The 14831-nt window shown below is 38.4% G+C and overlaps 2 protein-coding genes across 2 annotated transcripts in view; one reads left to right on the top strand and one right to left on the bottom strand.

The window, feature by feature from the left end:
* The window catches only part of LOC117475663 (nuclear factor 7, brain-like), an 863632-nt gene that overhangs the window by 583868 nt on the left and 264933 nt on the right, over nucleotides 1-14831 (top strand). The gene's annotated exons all lie outside the window — the stretch shown is intronic.
* On the bottom strand, nucleotides 8838-12985 carry LOC117475368 (butyrophilin-like protein 1). The gene is made up of 4 exons (XM_034121514.1): nucleotides 12873-12985; nucleotides 11955-12296; nucleotides 10383-10661; nucleotides 8838-9040 (listed from the first exon to the last, which is right to left on the bottom strand). The coding sequence occupies exons 1-4, from the start codon at nucleotides 12949-12951 to the stop codon at nucleotides 8838-8840; spliced, it is 903 nt and encodes a 300-aa protein (XP_033977405.1). The 5' UTR covers nucleotides 12952-12985.

Below are 14831 nucleotides of genomic sequence, written 5' to 3'. Positions count from 1 at the left end.
ATAAACACATGCAAAACCTCAGAAGATGTGTTAATAATAATAGTTGTAATGTGAGCAAAAAAAGTCAAATATACATTCCCTTTGGCTTACATTTAAGATGTATTGATCCACAGTACAAAAACACACGCATTTACAGATACGTACAAACACATGCATTTTTGGTCGTGTTGGGACTTGAACCAACGACCCTTCAGTTCCCGAGCCATGTCCCTACAGACTGAGCTACTACTCGGGTATTGATAGAGAAAGCTACTCATGGAGAGCGATAACCCTCAGTATTAAAGGACAAAAGTGGGTTTTATTTTACACAAATAACAGATTGACATGTGTTTATGATATTAAAACCATAAATGTATCTTCTATTGTTAGACAATATACCAAATGACTTAAATAGATGACAAACAATTGTATAAATGCAATGAATGCCAGGTATTCCCAGTGTAAAAGCCTATCTCTGTAATATATGCATGAAAAACATTCAATATAAAATCCTTAGTGATTCATTTTGAAGGATAAGTTCAGCTGCTTCTTGAGAGGAATCCGTCTCAGTGTAAAGGACAAAAGTGTGTTTCATGAGACACATTAAAATATTGACATGTGTTTATAATTTCAAGATCACAAATGCAGCGATTACTGTTCTCAAAGTTAATAAAAACCTGCACTAAATACAGAAAATGTGCAAGTCAAATGCAGGAATAACAACATTTTATACATATTAATAGAATAGAATAGAAGAGAATGTAAAATAAAATACTGTACAGAGGAAAGAAATACAAGAATGTGGACTTCAAAAAGACGTGTGCTATATTCAAGTAGTAGAGGTGGGAACTATTGCTATTTATATCTCTTTGTGTCAAAATATTAGGGCTTCAACCCAAAAGTTATTCAAGTTAAAGGTGCCTCATTCCCATTTTCTCCCCAGAGTGTGTTTCAGTCCTCCTCCGTGTCTGGCTGTAACGGCCTCGGTGTTCATCTGAAGCATAATAATGGCGCCAGGAGCGACTGAGGGACCGTAAAGGAAATGAAAACCAAACGCTGAAGGGCTGAGAGAGAGGTGGCATTTCCACTAATGAGAGCACAGTGGGAAGTTATTTCTCTCACAGGGAGATTTTAGCTGCACTCAGGTACCTTTCCAACTTAAAGGTCAGAATAACAAAAATGTGCTTTTCATGGTGAAAATGTTTCCGTCACGCTGCACAGGTTTCAATCGGAATTTATCGATTTTTTTAACCAAATGTGAATGAATGCTTGTTGCTTTTCACTAGCATTATCAAGTTATTCAAAGTTCATGGAGGTAAGCAGCAGGGGGCGTCAATAACATTACAGAAGAAGAGGGCAACAACATGACGTTATTAAAAGAGAGCCAGCCAACGAGTTAGATAGTAAAAATACTTGTAAATAAATATATAGTTTGTGGAAGTTTCACATTTTAGTGTTTAGACTGTTTCCACTCAGGTGTTTGAGTCTGTGCGGCATCTTCTTACTTAAAGAGGATATACAATGATAATATATTGACAAGCCATAACTGTTGCAGGACAATAACAAAATGAATGTCATTCGTTATTACGAACTTTTATTTAAGCCTCAAAATCATTGCGGTTTCCCTCATTTGTAATAAGCTAAAAGAACACAATATTTACTCAAATCCATGCTCACTAAGGTGAAGGAGCTAGGTCATTGAAAATAATTTTAGTACGAAAAGGATGTTGTTCGGTTTTATTGTGTTGCACTGTTGGAGGAGCGTGTGACCTAAGGTTTTCATCGACATAACTACACTGCCTTGAATCTTGAATCTATAGCTTAATAACCTTTTAAATATAATATTCTTAAACTTGTTGATTGATGGTGTGCAGCCTGCTGATTTGTAGCTGCACAGCACTCTATATTCTTCTTGGAAACAAGTAATTTGAGACCCTGTAAGTAAAATTCAACCTTTCTGAGGATCATGTAAATCTCCTGCATAAAAACGTCAGACTGTAGTTATTAACCTGTGGAGCTGCTGCAAATCAGTTCCTCGCCTTTGCAAGAAAAGCATCAATTAAAGATTAAAGGACAACCGATAATAACTGGAGTCCGTTCTCTAAGTATTTAAATGTCTTGTGTCTCAGAGATTTAGCTAAAGCTTTTAAGCGTGGCAGGAAGAGTTAAGCTGGAGTTGCGAAAGAGGCCGAGGGCTTAGCAGTTCCTCTGTCTCAATAAATGGAGGAAAATATAACGTCTCTGGAGCTGAACACTGTTGGTTTTGGCTCCGCAGAGACTCTCCCTGCAGATATGAGCAGAAACTCTGGGAGAGCGAGTAGCTGACAATGCAGCGAGTGTCCCCGGCTGACCACTGGGACCAGAAGATGTTATTTTACCCATGAGTTAAACCATCGCACAGGAGCAGAGCGTACAGAGGACGGACACATCGGCTCTAACTCAATCTTAAGATACAGCCAAAACCAACTGCTCATGTCTAAAGGTAGCCTATATAGTATGTAACTTGTGTACTTACTTTATCCCAAATGTTTCAAACATTATGAAAATTGTGATTTAGTTATCTATCATAGAGTGGAGCAGGAATGGGTCCTAAAACACTGAAGTGAGTCAGCATTTTATCACTTCTTCCTGGTTCCCTCGTCTGGTGGTCAATGGTTTTTTGGATGAGTTATTGGTTGTTTGCCTGAAATAAGGTCTGTGGTTAACACAAGCTGAAGAGATTTTAACGTTTTGTTCTTCAACATAAAATATGTCAGTAAATACCCCACTGGCGGATGCTAATAAGTGTCTAAATGAGGCGACTAAGCGCCATCACGCCCAACATTAGCCGCGTTTAGCTTAGCGGTGGTGGCGTGAAGTCATGTGACCGCGCTGTAGTTCCTTTATAGCCCAACATTAGCCACCTTTAGCTTAGCGGTGGTGACGTGAAGTCATGTGACCGTGCTGTAGTTCCTTTATAGCCCAACATTAGCCTCCTTTAGCTTAGCGGTGGTGACGTGAAGTCATGTGACCGTGCTGTAGTTCCTTTATAGCCCAACATTAGCCTCCTTTAGCTTAGCGGTGGTGACATGAAGTCATGTGATCGTGCTGTAGTTTCTATACATCCTAACCTTAGCTTTTTACTTAAAAAAACATAAGGTGGTGTTAATATCTTGAGACTATCCTGTTGAAATAAATGTGTAAATATCATAAATGTTTGTTTGATATTTTCATGTACATATGATTTTGTATATATTTATAAATGCAGCTTAGTGGATTGGTATGATGCCAAATCAAGTTGTGTTGTGTTTATAATGCAAAGACAATAAAACACCTTATCTTATCACTGAAAATCAATAAATATGTAATTTTTATAAAAGTAAATGGGAGATCAAGACATTTATTTGCAGGGATTGTCTTGCACACCCTGGCCGTTGGGTTCCCCTGGACCTCTGCTCATATTCCTCTCTATCAATTTACTTTTAAAAGTTTTAATTGTAAAGATTCAAAGTCAATCACATGGTCCTATAGAGGTTTGTTCAATTCTCAACAATGTGGCGCCATCTGCTGTCCTAACATTTCACTTTTTTTACATTATAAAGTATATTTTAAACCTGAAGTATTGCATGGAGGCTTTTAGTATGTTGTTTACGTACTCATCTTATTCACCCCCTCTGTAAAAGTGTCCTTCCAGGCATGTTAAATAATAAACATAGACTACATAATGTCTGTATTTGTTTTAATCTTTTTTTTTCACCCATGCAATTCTCTCTCTGATTTTCATTGTCTAAATATCACCTGGAAATCTGTCTCAGCATGATTGTACAGGATGTAGGAGCCCATTCACCCTGTACCAACCTGCAGTGAAGCTGAAGTGAAAGGTATAGTTTGGATGTTTTTAGGTACTGTAGGTTTGTCTGAGGTTCTTCTCCACTAGATGCATTTTGGAGAAACAGACCAGCAGGAAGCTATACATTTTACTACTGTGGCCATATTTTAGAAAACTTAGACAACGTGTACAGCATTTTAAAGGTCCCATGTCATGCTTTTCTGGTTATTACCCGTCCCCTTGTGTGTTATGAAGGTTTTTCTGCATGTAAACGGTCTGCAGAGTCACAAACCCTCAAAGTACACCCTGTAGCGAGTAAAACTCTAACACAGAAAAGACCTGTCTATGCTGCCCCAGAACGCCTCGTTGGAGATTTCTCTTTTTCCATTGTTTTCTTCTTGGGTATAGTGACGTATTTGGGTATAGTGACATAACGTAACGTCCCCGGAGCCGTTACGTTACACACACACACTCAATCTTTTCTCAGCTGCAGCTCCGGCGATTTCTCCGCCTGAGACGGCGGGAAGCGGCGAGGCTGTGAGTCTGTGTGTGAGCACACACACAAACTCCCAGCCAGGCTGTGGGTGTGTGTGTGTGCTCGGGCTGGTTTCGGGCTGGGTTTCGCTGTGTCTCGCTGTCTCGCAGACGGCCACTGGGCTCACAGGGAGGGGGGGGCAGTTAGCAGTTGTAGTTGCATGAACAGGGATGCAAACTCATCAGGTATGAAAAAGGTTTAAAATTAGGAATAACAGAGGATTTTAGAAGTCAGAACAACTAAAGCAGTTAATAATAACAGAAACGCCAAAGATAGAAATATATAAAAGCATTTATTTTAATTGTGTAGCAGTCAGTTTATAACTTTGGCAGCACTGTTGAGCATTTTGAAAATGTATTTTCATGCCTCTGTGCAAGGCTTAGTCTTTCTATCTTTATAGCCAGTGGTGTAAAGTAACTAAGTTCATAAACTCAAGTACTATACTTGGGTACAATTTTGAGATACTTGTACTTTATTTAAAGGGGACCTATCATGCAAAATGCACTTTTGTACGTCTTTTTAGACATGAATATGTGTCCCCGGTGTTCCAGGGAACTCACCAAGTGTCAGAAAACACAACCCTCTCTATTTTCCTCCATACACAAATCTCTAAAAACGGGGCTGCAACGGATCTGATAAAAACTGATCCAGATTTGAACACTGTCCTGACGTCAGGACGGTGGCGCTACGGCTATTGGGCCAACTCCACCAATCAGGAGGAGACAGCCACGGCCATTGCCGTTCGAAAGCGCTGGAGACGCTGTAGTACATATGCCAGGCCAGTAGATGGTGCTGTTCTGCCCTTATCTGCCCTTACACAAACAGAGCTAAAAAATGTCAAATTGAGCAAAATGAGGCATGGCTAAAATGCAAGTATAAATATGCCTTATATAGGTATGGTCCTCCACTATATTATTCAAATATAGCATGATAGGTCCACTTTAAGTATTTCAATGTTTTGCTACTTTGTTCTTCTTCTCCTCTACAGTTCAGAGGTAAATGGTGTACTTTTACGATGAAGATTGTTGAAGTCTGAAGAGTTTCTCCATTGACTTCCATGTTAAAAATGTGTGAATTATGGGATGTATCTCTGGAATTATGAAAGTTATGAATGATAAAAGTAATAGCCATCGATTCCTGACCGAGCTGAACGTTTTGATGTTTGAACAGAGTTTCTGCGATGTTCAAAGTGGGAGAAGAAGACCGGCAAAATAACGGGCGGAATAGTAAAGAATTTCGTGCGTAGCATAACAGATAGTGTTGACACAGCATTCCCACTAAAACATGTACACTACATTTAGAAAGTGTACTGATGTTAATGTGAAATCAGGATTAAACCCTGTACTAATATATCTTAAACTATTGTAAAACAAATATTTGGTATGTGAAGTCATGTGAGGGGAAAACCTGAATTACAAAAATGAATGCTTGATAAATAATGTCCCTTTTTAATTTAATTTGGACTTTTCTTCAATTTAAGTATTCTCAATGATATCTCTCTTAATGTATTATCTTTATCTACTTTCACTGAGTCTATATATTCATTATCTTTTTTATAACTGTATTAATTATTTGTTTAAGTGTGTTTCTGTGAGCTCTTTGCTTAGTCTCTTGTATCTTAAGAGCTATATAAATACAAATATAAATACCCTTTATTATTATTTATTATGCAGTATCTGTTAAACAACCTGTTTACAGTGTGTTTCACCTCTCTTAAGTTTTCTGTCACTCTCTACCAACTTATTTAGTCGTAAAATGCTCTCAAATGATAATCAAAACGAGTATAAAAACTTTCATTAAAGTGCATCTATGCAACAAATATGAAAATATATAATTAAATATCAGTCCAAACACACAGATTGACTTGTTTCATGTTTTATTCAAACATTTGGATATAAATGGTACAGTTTAAATGACAGCATAGAAACCCTGCAGATCATCAGAGAACATCATAAAGGAGCTTTCAGATAAAAACAGTTCAAGCCTCACAGTAACAGCAGGTCATCATTCAGATGATACACTTTGGATTAGCACTTTAACAACATCACAAACAACAAGCTCGTAACAACCAATGTCAATAAAAATATATAAAAATATATAAAATAAGTCACATTATATTCCAGCTCCAGAGTACATTTCTTTACAGCAGCTTCAGATCAGAGAGAGTTTCTGTTGATGCTGTCTCTACATCCTTTAAGAACTACAAGCAGCAGGAGAGCATCTGTTAAAGGACTACAACTATGGAGCTGTTAAAGGACTACAACTATGGAGCTGTCAAAGGACTACAACTATGGAGCTGTTAAAGGACTACAACTATGGAGCTGTTAGAGGACTACAACTGGAGCTGCTAAAGGACTACAACTATGGAGCTGTTAAAGGACTACAACTATGGAGCTGTCAAAGGACTACAACTATGGAGCTGTTAGAGGACTACAACTATGGAGCTGTTAGAGGACTACAACTATGGAGCTGTTAGAGGACTACAACTATGGAGCTGTTAAAGGACTACAACTATGGAACTGTTAAAGGACTACAACTATGGAGCTGTCAAAGGACTACAACTATGGAGCTGTTAAAGGACTACAACTATGGAGCTGTTAAAGGACTACAACGATGGAGCTGTCAAAGGATTACAACTATGGAGCTGTTAAAGGACTACAACTATGGAGCTGTTAAAGGACTACAACTATGGAGCTGTTAGAGGACTACAACTATGGAGCTGTTAAAGGACTACAACGATGGAGCTATTAAAGGACTACAACTATGGAGCTGTCAAAGGACTACAACTATGGAGCTGTTAAAGGACTACAACTATGGAGCTGTTAAAGGACTACAACTATGGAGCTGTTAAAGGACTACAACTATGGAGCTGTTAGAGGACTACAACTATGGAGCTGTTAAAGGACTACAACTATGGAGCTGTTAAAGGACTACAACTATGGAGCTGTTAAAGGACTACAACTATGGAGCTGTTAAAGGACTACAACTATGGAGCTGTTAAAGGACTACAACTATGGAGCTGTTAAAGGACTACAACTATGGAGCTGTTAAAGGACTACAACTATGGAGCTGTTAGAGGACTACAACTATGGAGCTGTTAGAGGACTACAACTATGGAGCTGTTAAAGGACTACAACTATGGAGCTGTTAAAGGACTACAACTATGGAGCTGTTAAAGGACTACAACTATGGAGCTGTTAAAGGACTACAACTATGGAGCTGTTAAAGGACTACAACTATGGAGCTGTTAAAGGACTACAACTATGGAGCTGTTAAAGGACTACAACTATGGAGCTGTCAAAGGACTACAACTATGGAGCTGTTAAAGGACTACAACTATGGAGCTGTTAGAGGACTACAACTATGGAGCTGTCAAAGGACTACAACTATGGAGCTGTTAAAGGACTACAACTATGGAGCTGTTAAAGGACTACAACTATGGAGCTGTCAAAGGACTACAACTATGGAGCTGTTAAAGGACTACAACTATGGAGCTGTTAGAATGTCCCTCATTCATCCTTCACTCTCTGAAGGACAGGAGGAGCCGAGGACCACAATACAAAAAATGTGGTATTCAATTAATTTATCTCACTATATTGGTCCAGGACAACAACAGTATGATGAATGTATAGATAGTACGTATTAATAGTTTAGTAGTAATAGTAAATGCCTAAAATAAACTAATTTCCACAACAACTGTTGTTTTTAACGTCAACACTCGAAGGCAGAGTGAAGTTCAAGTTTTCTTCCAAAAGTGGTGCAAATATTAACAGAATATCCAGAAAGTCAGCAATGTAATGAGTATATCTTTCCACTACTGTGATGTGAGTATTAACGTGGATACATCATTGTAAACAGGAGGTTAAACCATGGCACCAGAACAAGCTGCAACAGCCAGAAGAAATGAAAAGAGCTGCAGTGTGGTTCTGCTCCTCCTCCTGAACTACAGAACGTCCTCCTCCCTGACTGCAGCTCAGCGAAGAGCAGATTCACATCCTGATGTTCTACAGAGGGAAACACACGCAATTATTATTTTCTTAGCTTTCAGTTAAATATTAGATTAGTTAAAATCAGGACTAACCTGAGCTCTTCTCTGGTTCTTCTCCTAAAATACAAAAGAAAACATGTCAGAGTGATTGGAAAATAAAAGAGGGAACACTGGAAACAAAATACATACCATTTATTCATAATGTTTTTCTCCAACCATCTGAAACTGATGGATGGTTAGAGCCTGATGTGATCCTCGTGGTGTTTGTATCTGATTCATGACTCAAACACAAGCTCTCTGATGTCTACTATGTTACTACAAACTGCAGCTCTTTATTTTCTCAGCCTCTCTCAGTCTTCCTCTCATCTCTGCACATTGATGAAGAGGAAGCTCAGAGTTTCAGATTCAAGTTTCCACTCAGATTGAAACCTTTTTAACTCCTGCAGAGGTCTTCATCACAACGTCTGGTGCTGAGAGGAAATTCACTTTGTGTTCAGTCTGAAGACACATTTAAATATTCTTAATTCTTATTCTTTCACAGTAGTCTGGAGGATCACGTCGTAGCTGCCTCCTCTCTCTGAGACCTGAGGCTCTGCAGCAGGGACCATGTTTCCAGAACTGTCCGTCCACTGGAGGAGAGGTTTAGGGAAAGCTCCAAGAACTAAACACCCTAACAGAGACCAGTCCTTTGTTTGATAAAGAATGAGGACAGACGGCTCTGTAGCTGTACCTGGGAACATCATAGAAAACAATAGATGATAAACAGCTTTATAAATGAAATATTTTGATATCTTTTGCTCATTTATTGTCTTGGAAATGGTTATTAGATCATGTTTAAGATGAAATAAGAAAACCCAGGAAGCCCTCACAATATAAATCACAGTTTCCCATCCCATCATTATCTGATATTTCAAGCAAGTCTACCTAAAGTTTGGTAACTATTAATCTGCATTCACATGATTTGCTCTTTTCTAATTGCCAGGTTGTCCGCAGAGCCTTGTGGTGAAAACAGTTAAGTTCAGTTTCTGAGTTTCCTCCTCTGCTAGCTTGTGCCTCTTAGCACGGCTGTTCTGATTGGATGTGCGTAGAAAGGTCAGCGGTAAACAAGGTCAAAGTTGAAATAATTTAAATATTGAGCGCAGAGCTCGACAACAGAAACACAACGTCTGCACAGAGCTGTTTACCGTATATCGTGAACGCAGATTTAAGATACGATAAACGTGATTGTCCCTGTAAGGACGTTTGATCTGACTCCATCCTGCAGGTCAGCAGGAGATAGGAATCATACATACTACCTAGTACACAATGTAACACATTAACACATGACTGATGTACATATACTCTGTTAAAGATTAGAGCATTAGTAAATCTGCAAACATTATTCTGACAGAAGCACATTTACAGAGAAGACGTTCTTTACATGTTTACGCTTCATTTGTTACGCTAAAACTTTTGATCTTAACATTAATAGTATAGTTGATATAGTCATATATGTGTGTCTTATATTCCAGGTTGAGTTTATCACACATTTCTCAGTCTAGAGATGATGCTCTTGTTAAACATTATGTATATCATTCAGGTCAGTGTGTGGTACTGGACTGTGACTTATATAGAAGTGTAGAACTTCTCTCAGAGTGATGCAGTCCAGCACCTTTAACTGTGATCGTAATAATAACCATGTAATGTTATCATGAAGTCAACAAACCCTGTGTGACAGTGAAGAGGTGAAGAAAACACATGTGGGCACTACATTTAGTTTTAGTAGACATGATGTGGAATATTTATATATTTTCTTTACCAAAGGGTCGCAGGTTCACGTCCCGATCAAACCAAATATGGAGTGTGAACTGGTACCTGGAGAGGTGCCAATTTTTTGTGTGCTCAAGTATATTCGTGTGTGAGGGGAAAAAGTAATTTCTCCGTTGGGGATTAATAAAGTGGATCTTCTTCTTTCTTCCTTATTATTATGTTTCATGCTACACAAAACTTCTCAATGTTCATGATGGAGAAGTTTGGCCCTCTCAACATTTACAATTATATGAATAACTAAATATGTCTAGGCAGAATCTCACCACTGATATGCAGAAGGTTTTCAGCAGAAATCTGATGGTAGATCTCCTCCTGTGTAGCTACACAGCGATAGCGGTCTGTTTTAGTCACAGTGACGTTAACAGTGACGTCGTAGCTTTCTCCGTTCTTTAAAACCTGAGGCTCCTCAGCAGGAAGGATGTTTCCAGAACTGTCCCTCCACTCCACTTTAGGTTCTGGATGAGCTCCATGAACTTCACACTGCAGCCGTGCCCAGGAGTTTGTTTGATCAAGTGTTCTAATAGTTGGCTTTGGTGATGCACCTGGGAACATACACACAAACAAAAAAGATTAAAAAAGAAAATCACACACCAATCAAAATCCTGCTACTCACAAAGCAGCTTATGAGCAGTTTAATATTTGACTGCACCTTAAAAGGAAATCCAAAAATAAGGTATAAAATGAAACAGATGTGTCTAGGATCAGGATGTTTAAACTAGTTTGCAAATGTGGAGTACAGTTTGTCTACAAAAAAAAAGAAAAGCACAGAATAAGACTTTGTTCATCACATTTTTGGATGGAATATGACATTTAAAACACCTTATTTTTTACTTTTTTCTCCCAAATGTTTGCTGATTTGGAGAGTCTGAAGGAGCTGATTGTGAGTTCTGTTCATATTTTTATGGTATTGTTTTGATTATGGAAGATGGCAGTGTAATTTGGTTTATTTATCATATTAGGTCATATACTGTTCCCAGGAAATTAGTTAATAGAAAAAATAGTTTTAAATACACATTAAACAAAGTTTATAATTTCTGCAAATTAGGATGTTAAAAAAATATGCTAAAATACGAAGGTGTCAAAATGGATTATGAATGATTCTGGAAAATGTATAATCATGTAAAATCTACAAGTATCACAATCATCTGTATTACTGCAGTTTTCTATATTCAATAACAATGTTTTTTGTACTAATATATTGATTAGCAAATGAAAATAGGGTAAACTACACTATAAAAACACAGTATTGTAAAGCCAAATAATAAATAGTGTCACTTTTGATTAAAAACCAAAGACACATACAGGTATATATTTTCAACTCTAAAGAATTATAGTTTACATTATTACAATTTTGCAAACAGGAATGAACTCCATTTGTTCAACACAGTGATGAATGAAGTTGCTTTGAATATCAGACCTGAGAGGTAGAGAGTGACGTCGTAAAAATCCAGACTCACCTGGGATTGTTCTGACAGTTAAGATAGGATCTGAAAGGCAAAAAACAGGAGTTTGTTACATTTCTTGGATGATATTATCAGCTGTCCTCAGAAACGTGTTATACAACAAATATATGTTCAATATTAAACTTGAAAAGAAACACCAGTCTCAGATTTAGCTTGTTTGTGTCAGTCCTTACAGAAACAGGGTCTGCTGGACCATGAGAACATTTTTCACTAATATTACTGATGGTTATCCAACAGTGTGTCTGTTTATTTGAAGACAGAGCAGATGAACATTGTCTCACAGGAAAGTTAATGCTGCAGGTGTAATGCACATGAGACTTGTGTATATCTGTATATAAGAAGGCTTATATACTGTTTTATGAGAATACTCACCAACAATGAGCTCAATGCAGAATTCTTCACGAGGCTGTAGACGTGGAAAATAGCAGGTGTAACTTCCACTGTCTATCACCTTCGTCTTCCTGATGATGATGGAGGCGTTTCCGTGCTTCAGTTCATTTTGAAAATGTGAGACTCGTCCTGTAAACTGCTCACTCTGACCTGAATGACCATCATATTGAACACCAGAATCGTACATGAAGACTTCGTGCAGAGTTTCTCCTCCCTGACCGACCTTCTTCCAGTCAAACAGTTTCTTTAGGAGGTTTTCTCTGGTGCTGGGGGAGCAGGGTAAAATAACATCTGTCCCTTCTGTGGAGATCACTTTGCTGACAGCTGGAAGATAGAAACATGTGTTACTCAGTGTGTTCACCTGCAGAGGCTGAACACACACACACACACACACACACACACACACACACACACACACACACACACACACACACACACACTCAGAAACACCATTTTCACTCTCGTCCATCCATGTCATATATATATGATTTTGTTCCTCTCTCCCATTTTACCAGAAGTTATTACATTGAATCCTATTTGAGGACAAGAACACTGAATCTCAGCTGAATACTTTATTTATTTTATAAAGATCCATACATGTTTTTGTGTAAAGACATCCCTTAATGGTGTTTTTATGAGAGCACTAGCAATAAAAGGCCTATTACAATAAGATGATGATTATGGCTTAGACTGATAAGAAGAGACCTTTAGATATCTTGTTTATTATATTGATCAGGTTATAATCATGTTGCAATGGGCGCTCCTTTTCCTTATTGGCTTTCTACTGATGACGCATTACTTTAGATATTGTTCTACATTTCCACATGAACAACAAATTAGATGTAATTAAATTACATAAATTACATAATGTTGTGTGAATAAGAGTGTAAGTGTTCTCACCGTTTGTGCAGGCAGACGAGTTTCCAGTCAGGAGACTGAAGAGAAGAAGAAGAGGAAGAAGAGGAAGCTGCTTCATCATGCTGGAGTCCTCTGAGGATTAAACTGCACACAGTCCTCACCTCGCGAGCCGTGACTTTTATACCTAGGCCCTCTGACCCCCACCCCTTCCCTCGAAAAAAAGGGAGTTATTACCATAGACTGTATATATAAAGGTTATTACGCACACACTCGTCACACACACCCCTCACACTCCTCCTCACACCAGTGCAGAAATGTACTTTAGGGCGGGCCTGTATAAAATAGGGTGGGCCAGCTTTTTCCAGGGGGAAAAATGACTTTAAAGGTGGGGTAGGTAAGTTTGAGAAACCGGCTCGAGATACACTTTTTGTTATATTCCATGGAATGCTCTTAACATCCCGATAGCAATGAATATCTGAAGTGCTTTGACAAAAAATCCATTAAAAAATGTCATCTGTGGAAGCTGTAGTACTGTAAAAAGCACGACCAATCATCTGAGCCGGCCCGGCTAAAGTAACTGGATGGCCTACCCAGAGCCGTATAATAGAAGAGTTACGACATCTCCGTTCACTCCAATGGACCAGTTTTTTTACAGCAATGGCAGATCGTGCAGCCGTTAATAGTTCCCCGGAAGTTAGCTTGCCGCTGACTTCCGGGGGACTATTGACTCGAGAGGCTCCACGATCTGTGGCTAGCAGCGCAGTAGAGTTGCAGCGTTCGTGATGGACTTTTAAAGGTAAGAAGACGTTTAAAGATTTATATTGCGGATATTATTAGCACATCTGAGTCAAATTAACATGTGTATTAAAGGATGTTAGTGGATTATCCCATAATCTACTGATTTAGGGAACGTTTACAGATAACATATTAGGCTAGGATACCGGATAAAGTTAGCAACACACGTTAACCATGAACAGCTATTAATCATTTCTCCTAATGTTATTTCAATCCAACGTTGTGGAATTAGAGAAAAAGGGCTTCTAAACGTGATTATTTTTGTGGGGTGGAGGAATATAATATTAGTTAAATATAACATTGGGGCACGTGTGATTGTAATGAGTGGAGGTGGAGAAATTACGATCTCCATTTTGGAGTAGGCCTACAAGCTAGTATAATAAAGTTAACGTTACACAATAATAAGGAAGAGAGCTATTTGATATTAATTTAGAGTGCATATTTGAGACTTCCAAACAGTAAACAAAAACGTAATTTATGGGTGAGTGTTTTTAGTGTATTCTGTTGATTATTACCTGTCTGTATTATGTTGCAGCTCAGCTGATTTTGAAATGATGGCAAAGTGAGAGTGAAAACACAAGGTAAGTTTAATACTACTGTTGTATATAAGTAAGCATACTAAACATGTATTCTATCACTGTATTCAGTGGCGGCCGGTCCATAGGGGCGCTAGGGGCGCCGCCCCACCTCTTCCCATATTGAAAAAAATAAAAATAAATAATAATTAAAATTAAAATAAAAAAAAAAAAATATGTTTAAAAAAATATATATGTTTTTATTTTTATTTTTAATGAACAAGGTAAATATTATATAATTGGTATCAGTAAAATGTATAATCTACAATAAAATCTCGTTTAAAATTGTGTTACGATGTCTAAAGTTACTGATAAATCACATGTTTCCTGCCTGGCCTTGCCCATGCACCTTCTCTCGTCTGGGCGCTAAGAGAGGAGCCTTCAACCAGTGCAGCAGCAGCCACCAGCAGCTGACTGTTGCTATCTGTAACGTGTAAACTATGCCGCGAAAATATAATTTCAGCCAATCAGCGTCGTCAAAGATGACGGTCACCGGGCGCCAATGTCAGCGCCCAGTGCAGTCTGTGAGTAGTTTGGACAGTGACTCGTATCCGGTTGACGCAGTAGTTGATGAGGATGGCTTCGTGTGCAGGTGGAGTCTCCGGACCTCGGTCCGCGCCTAATTCTGTTC

The sequence above is a fragment of the Trematomus bernacchii genome, unplaced genomic scaffold, assembly GCF_902827165.1.
Source record: "Trematomus bernacchii unplaced genomic scaffold, fTreBer1.1, whole genome shotgun sequence".
Classification (NCBI taxonomy): Eukaryota; Metazoa; Chordata; class Actinopteri; order Perciformes; family Nototheniidae; genus Trematomus; species Trematomus bernacchii.
Note: the sequence above shows the minus strand (reverse complement) of the source record. Positions and strands in the feature narration are given on the sequence as shown.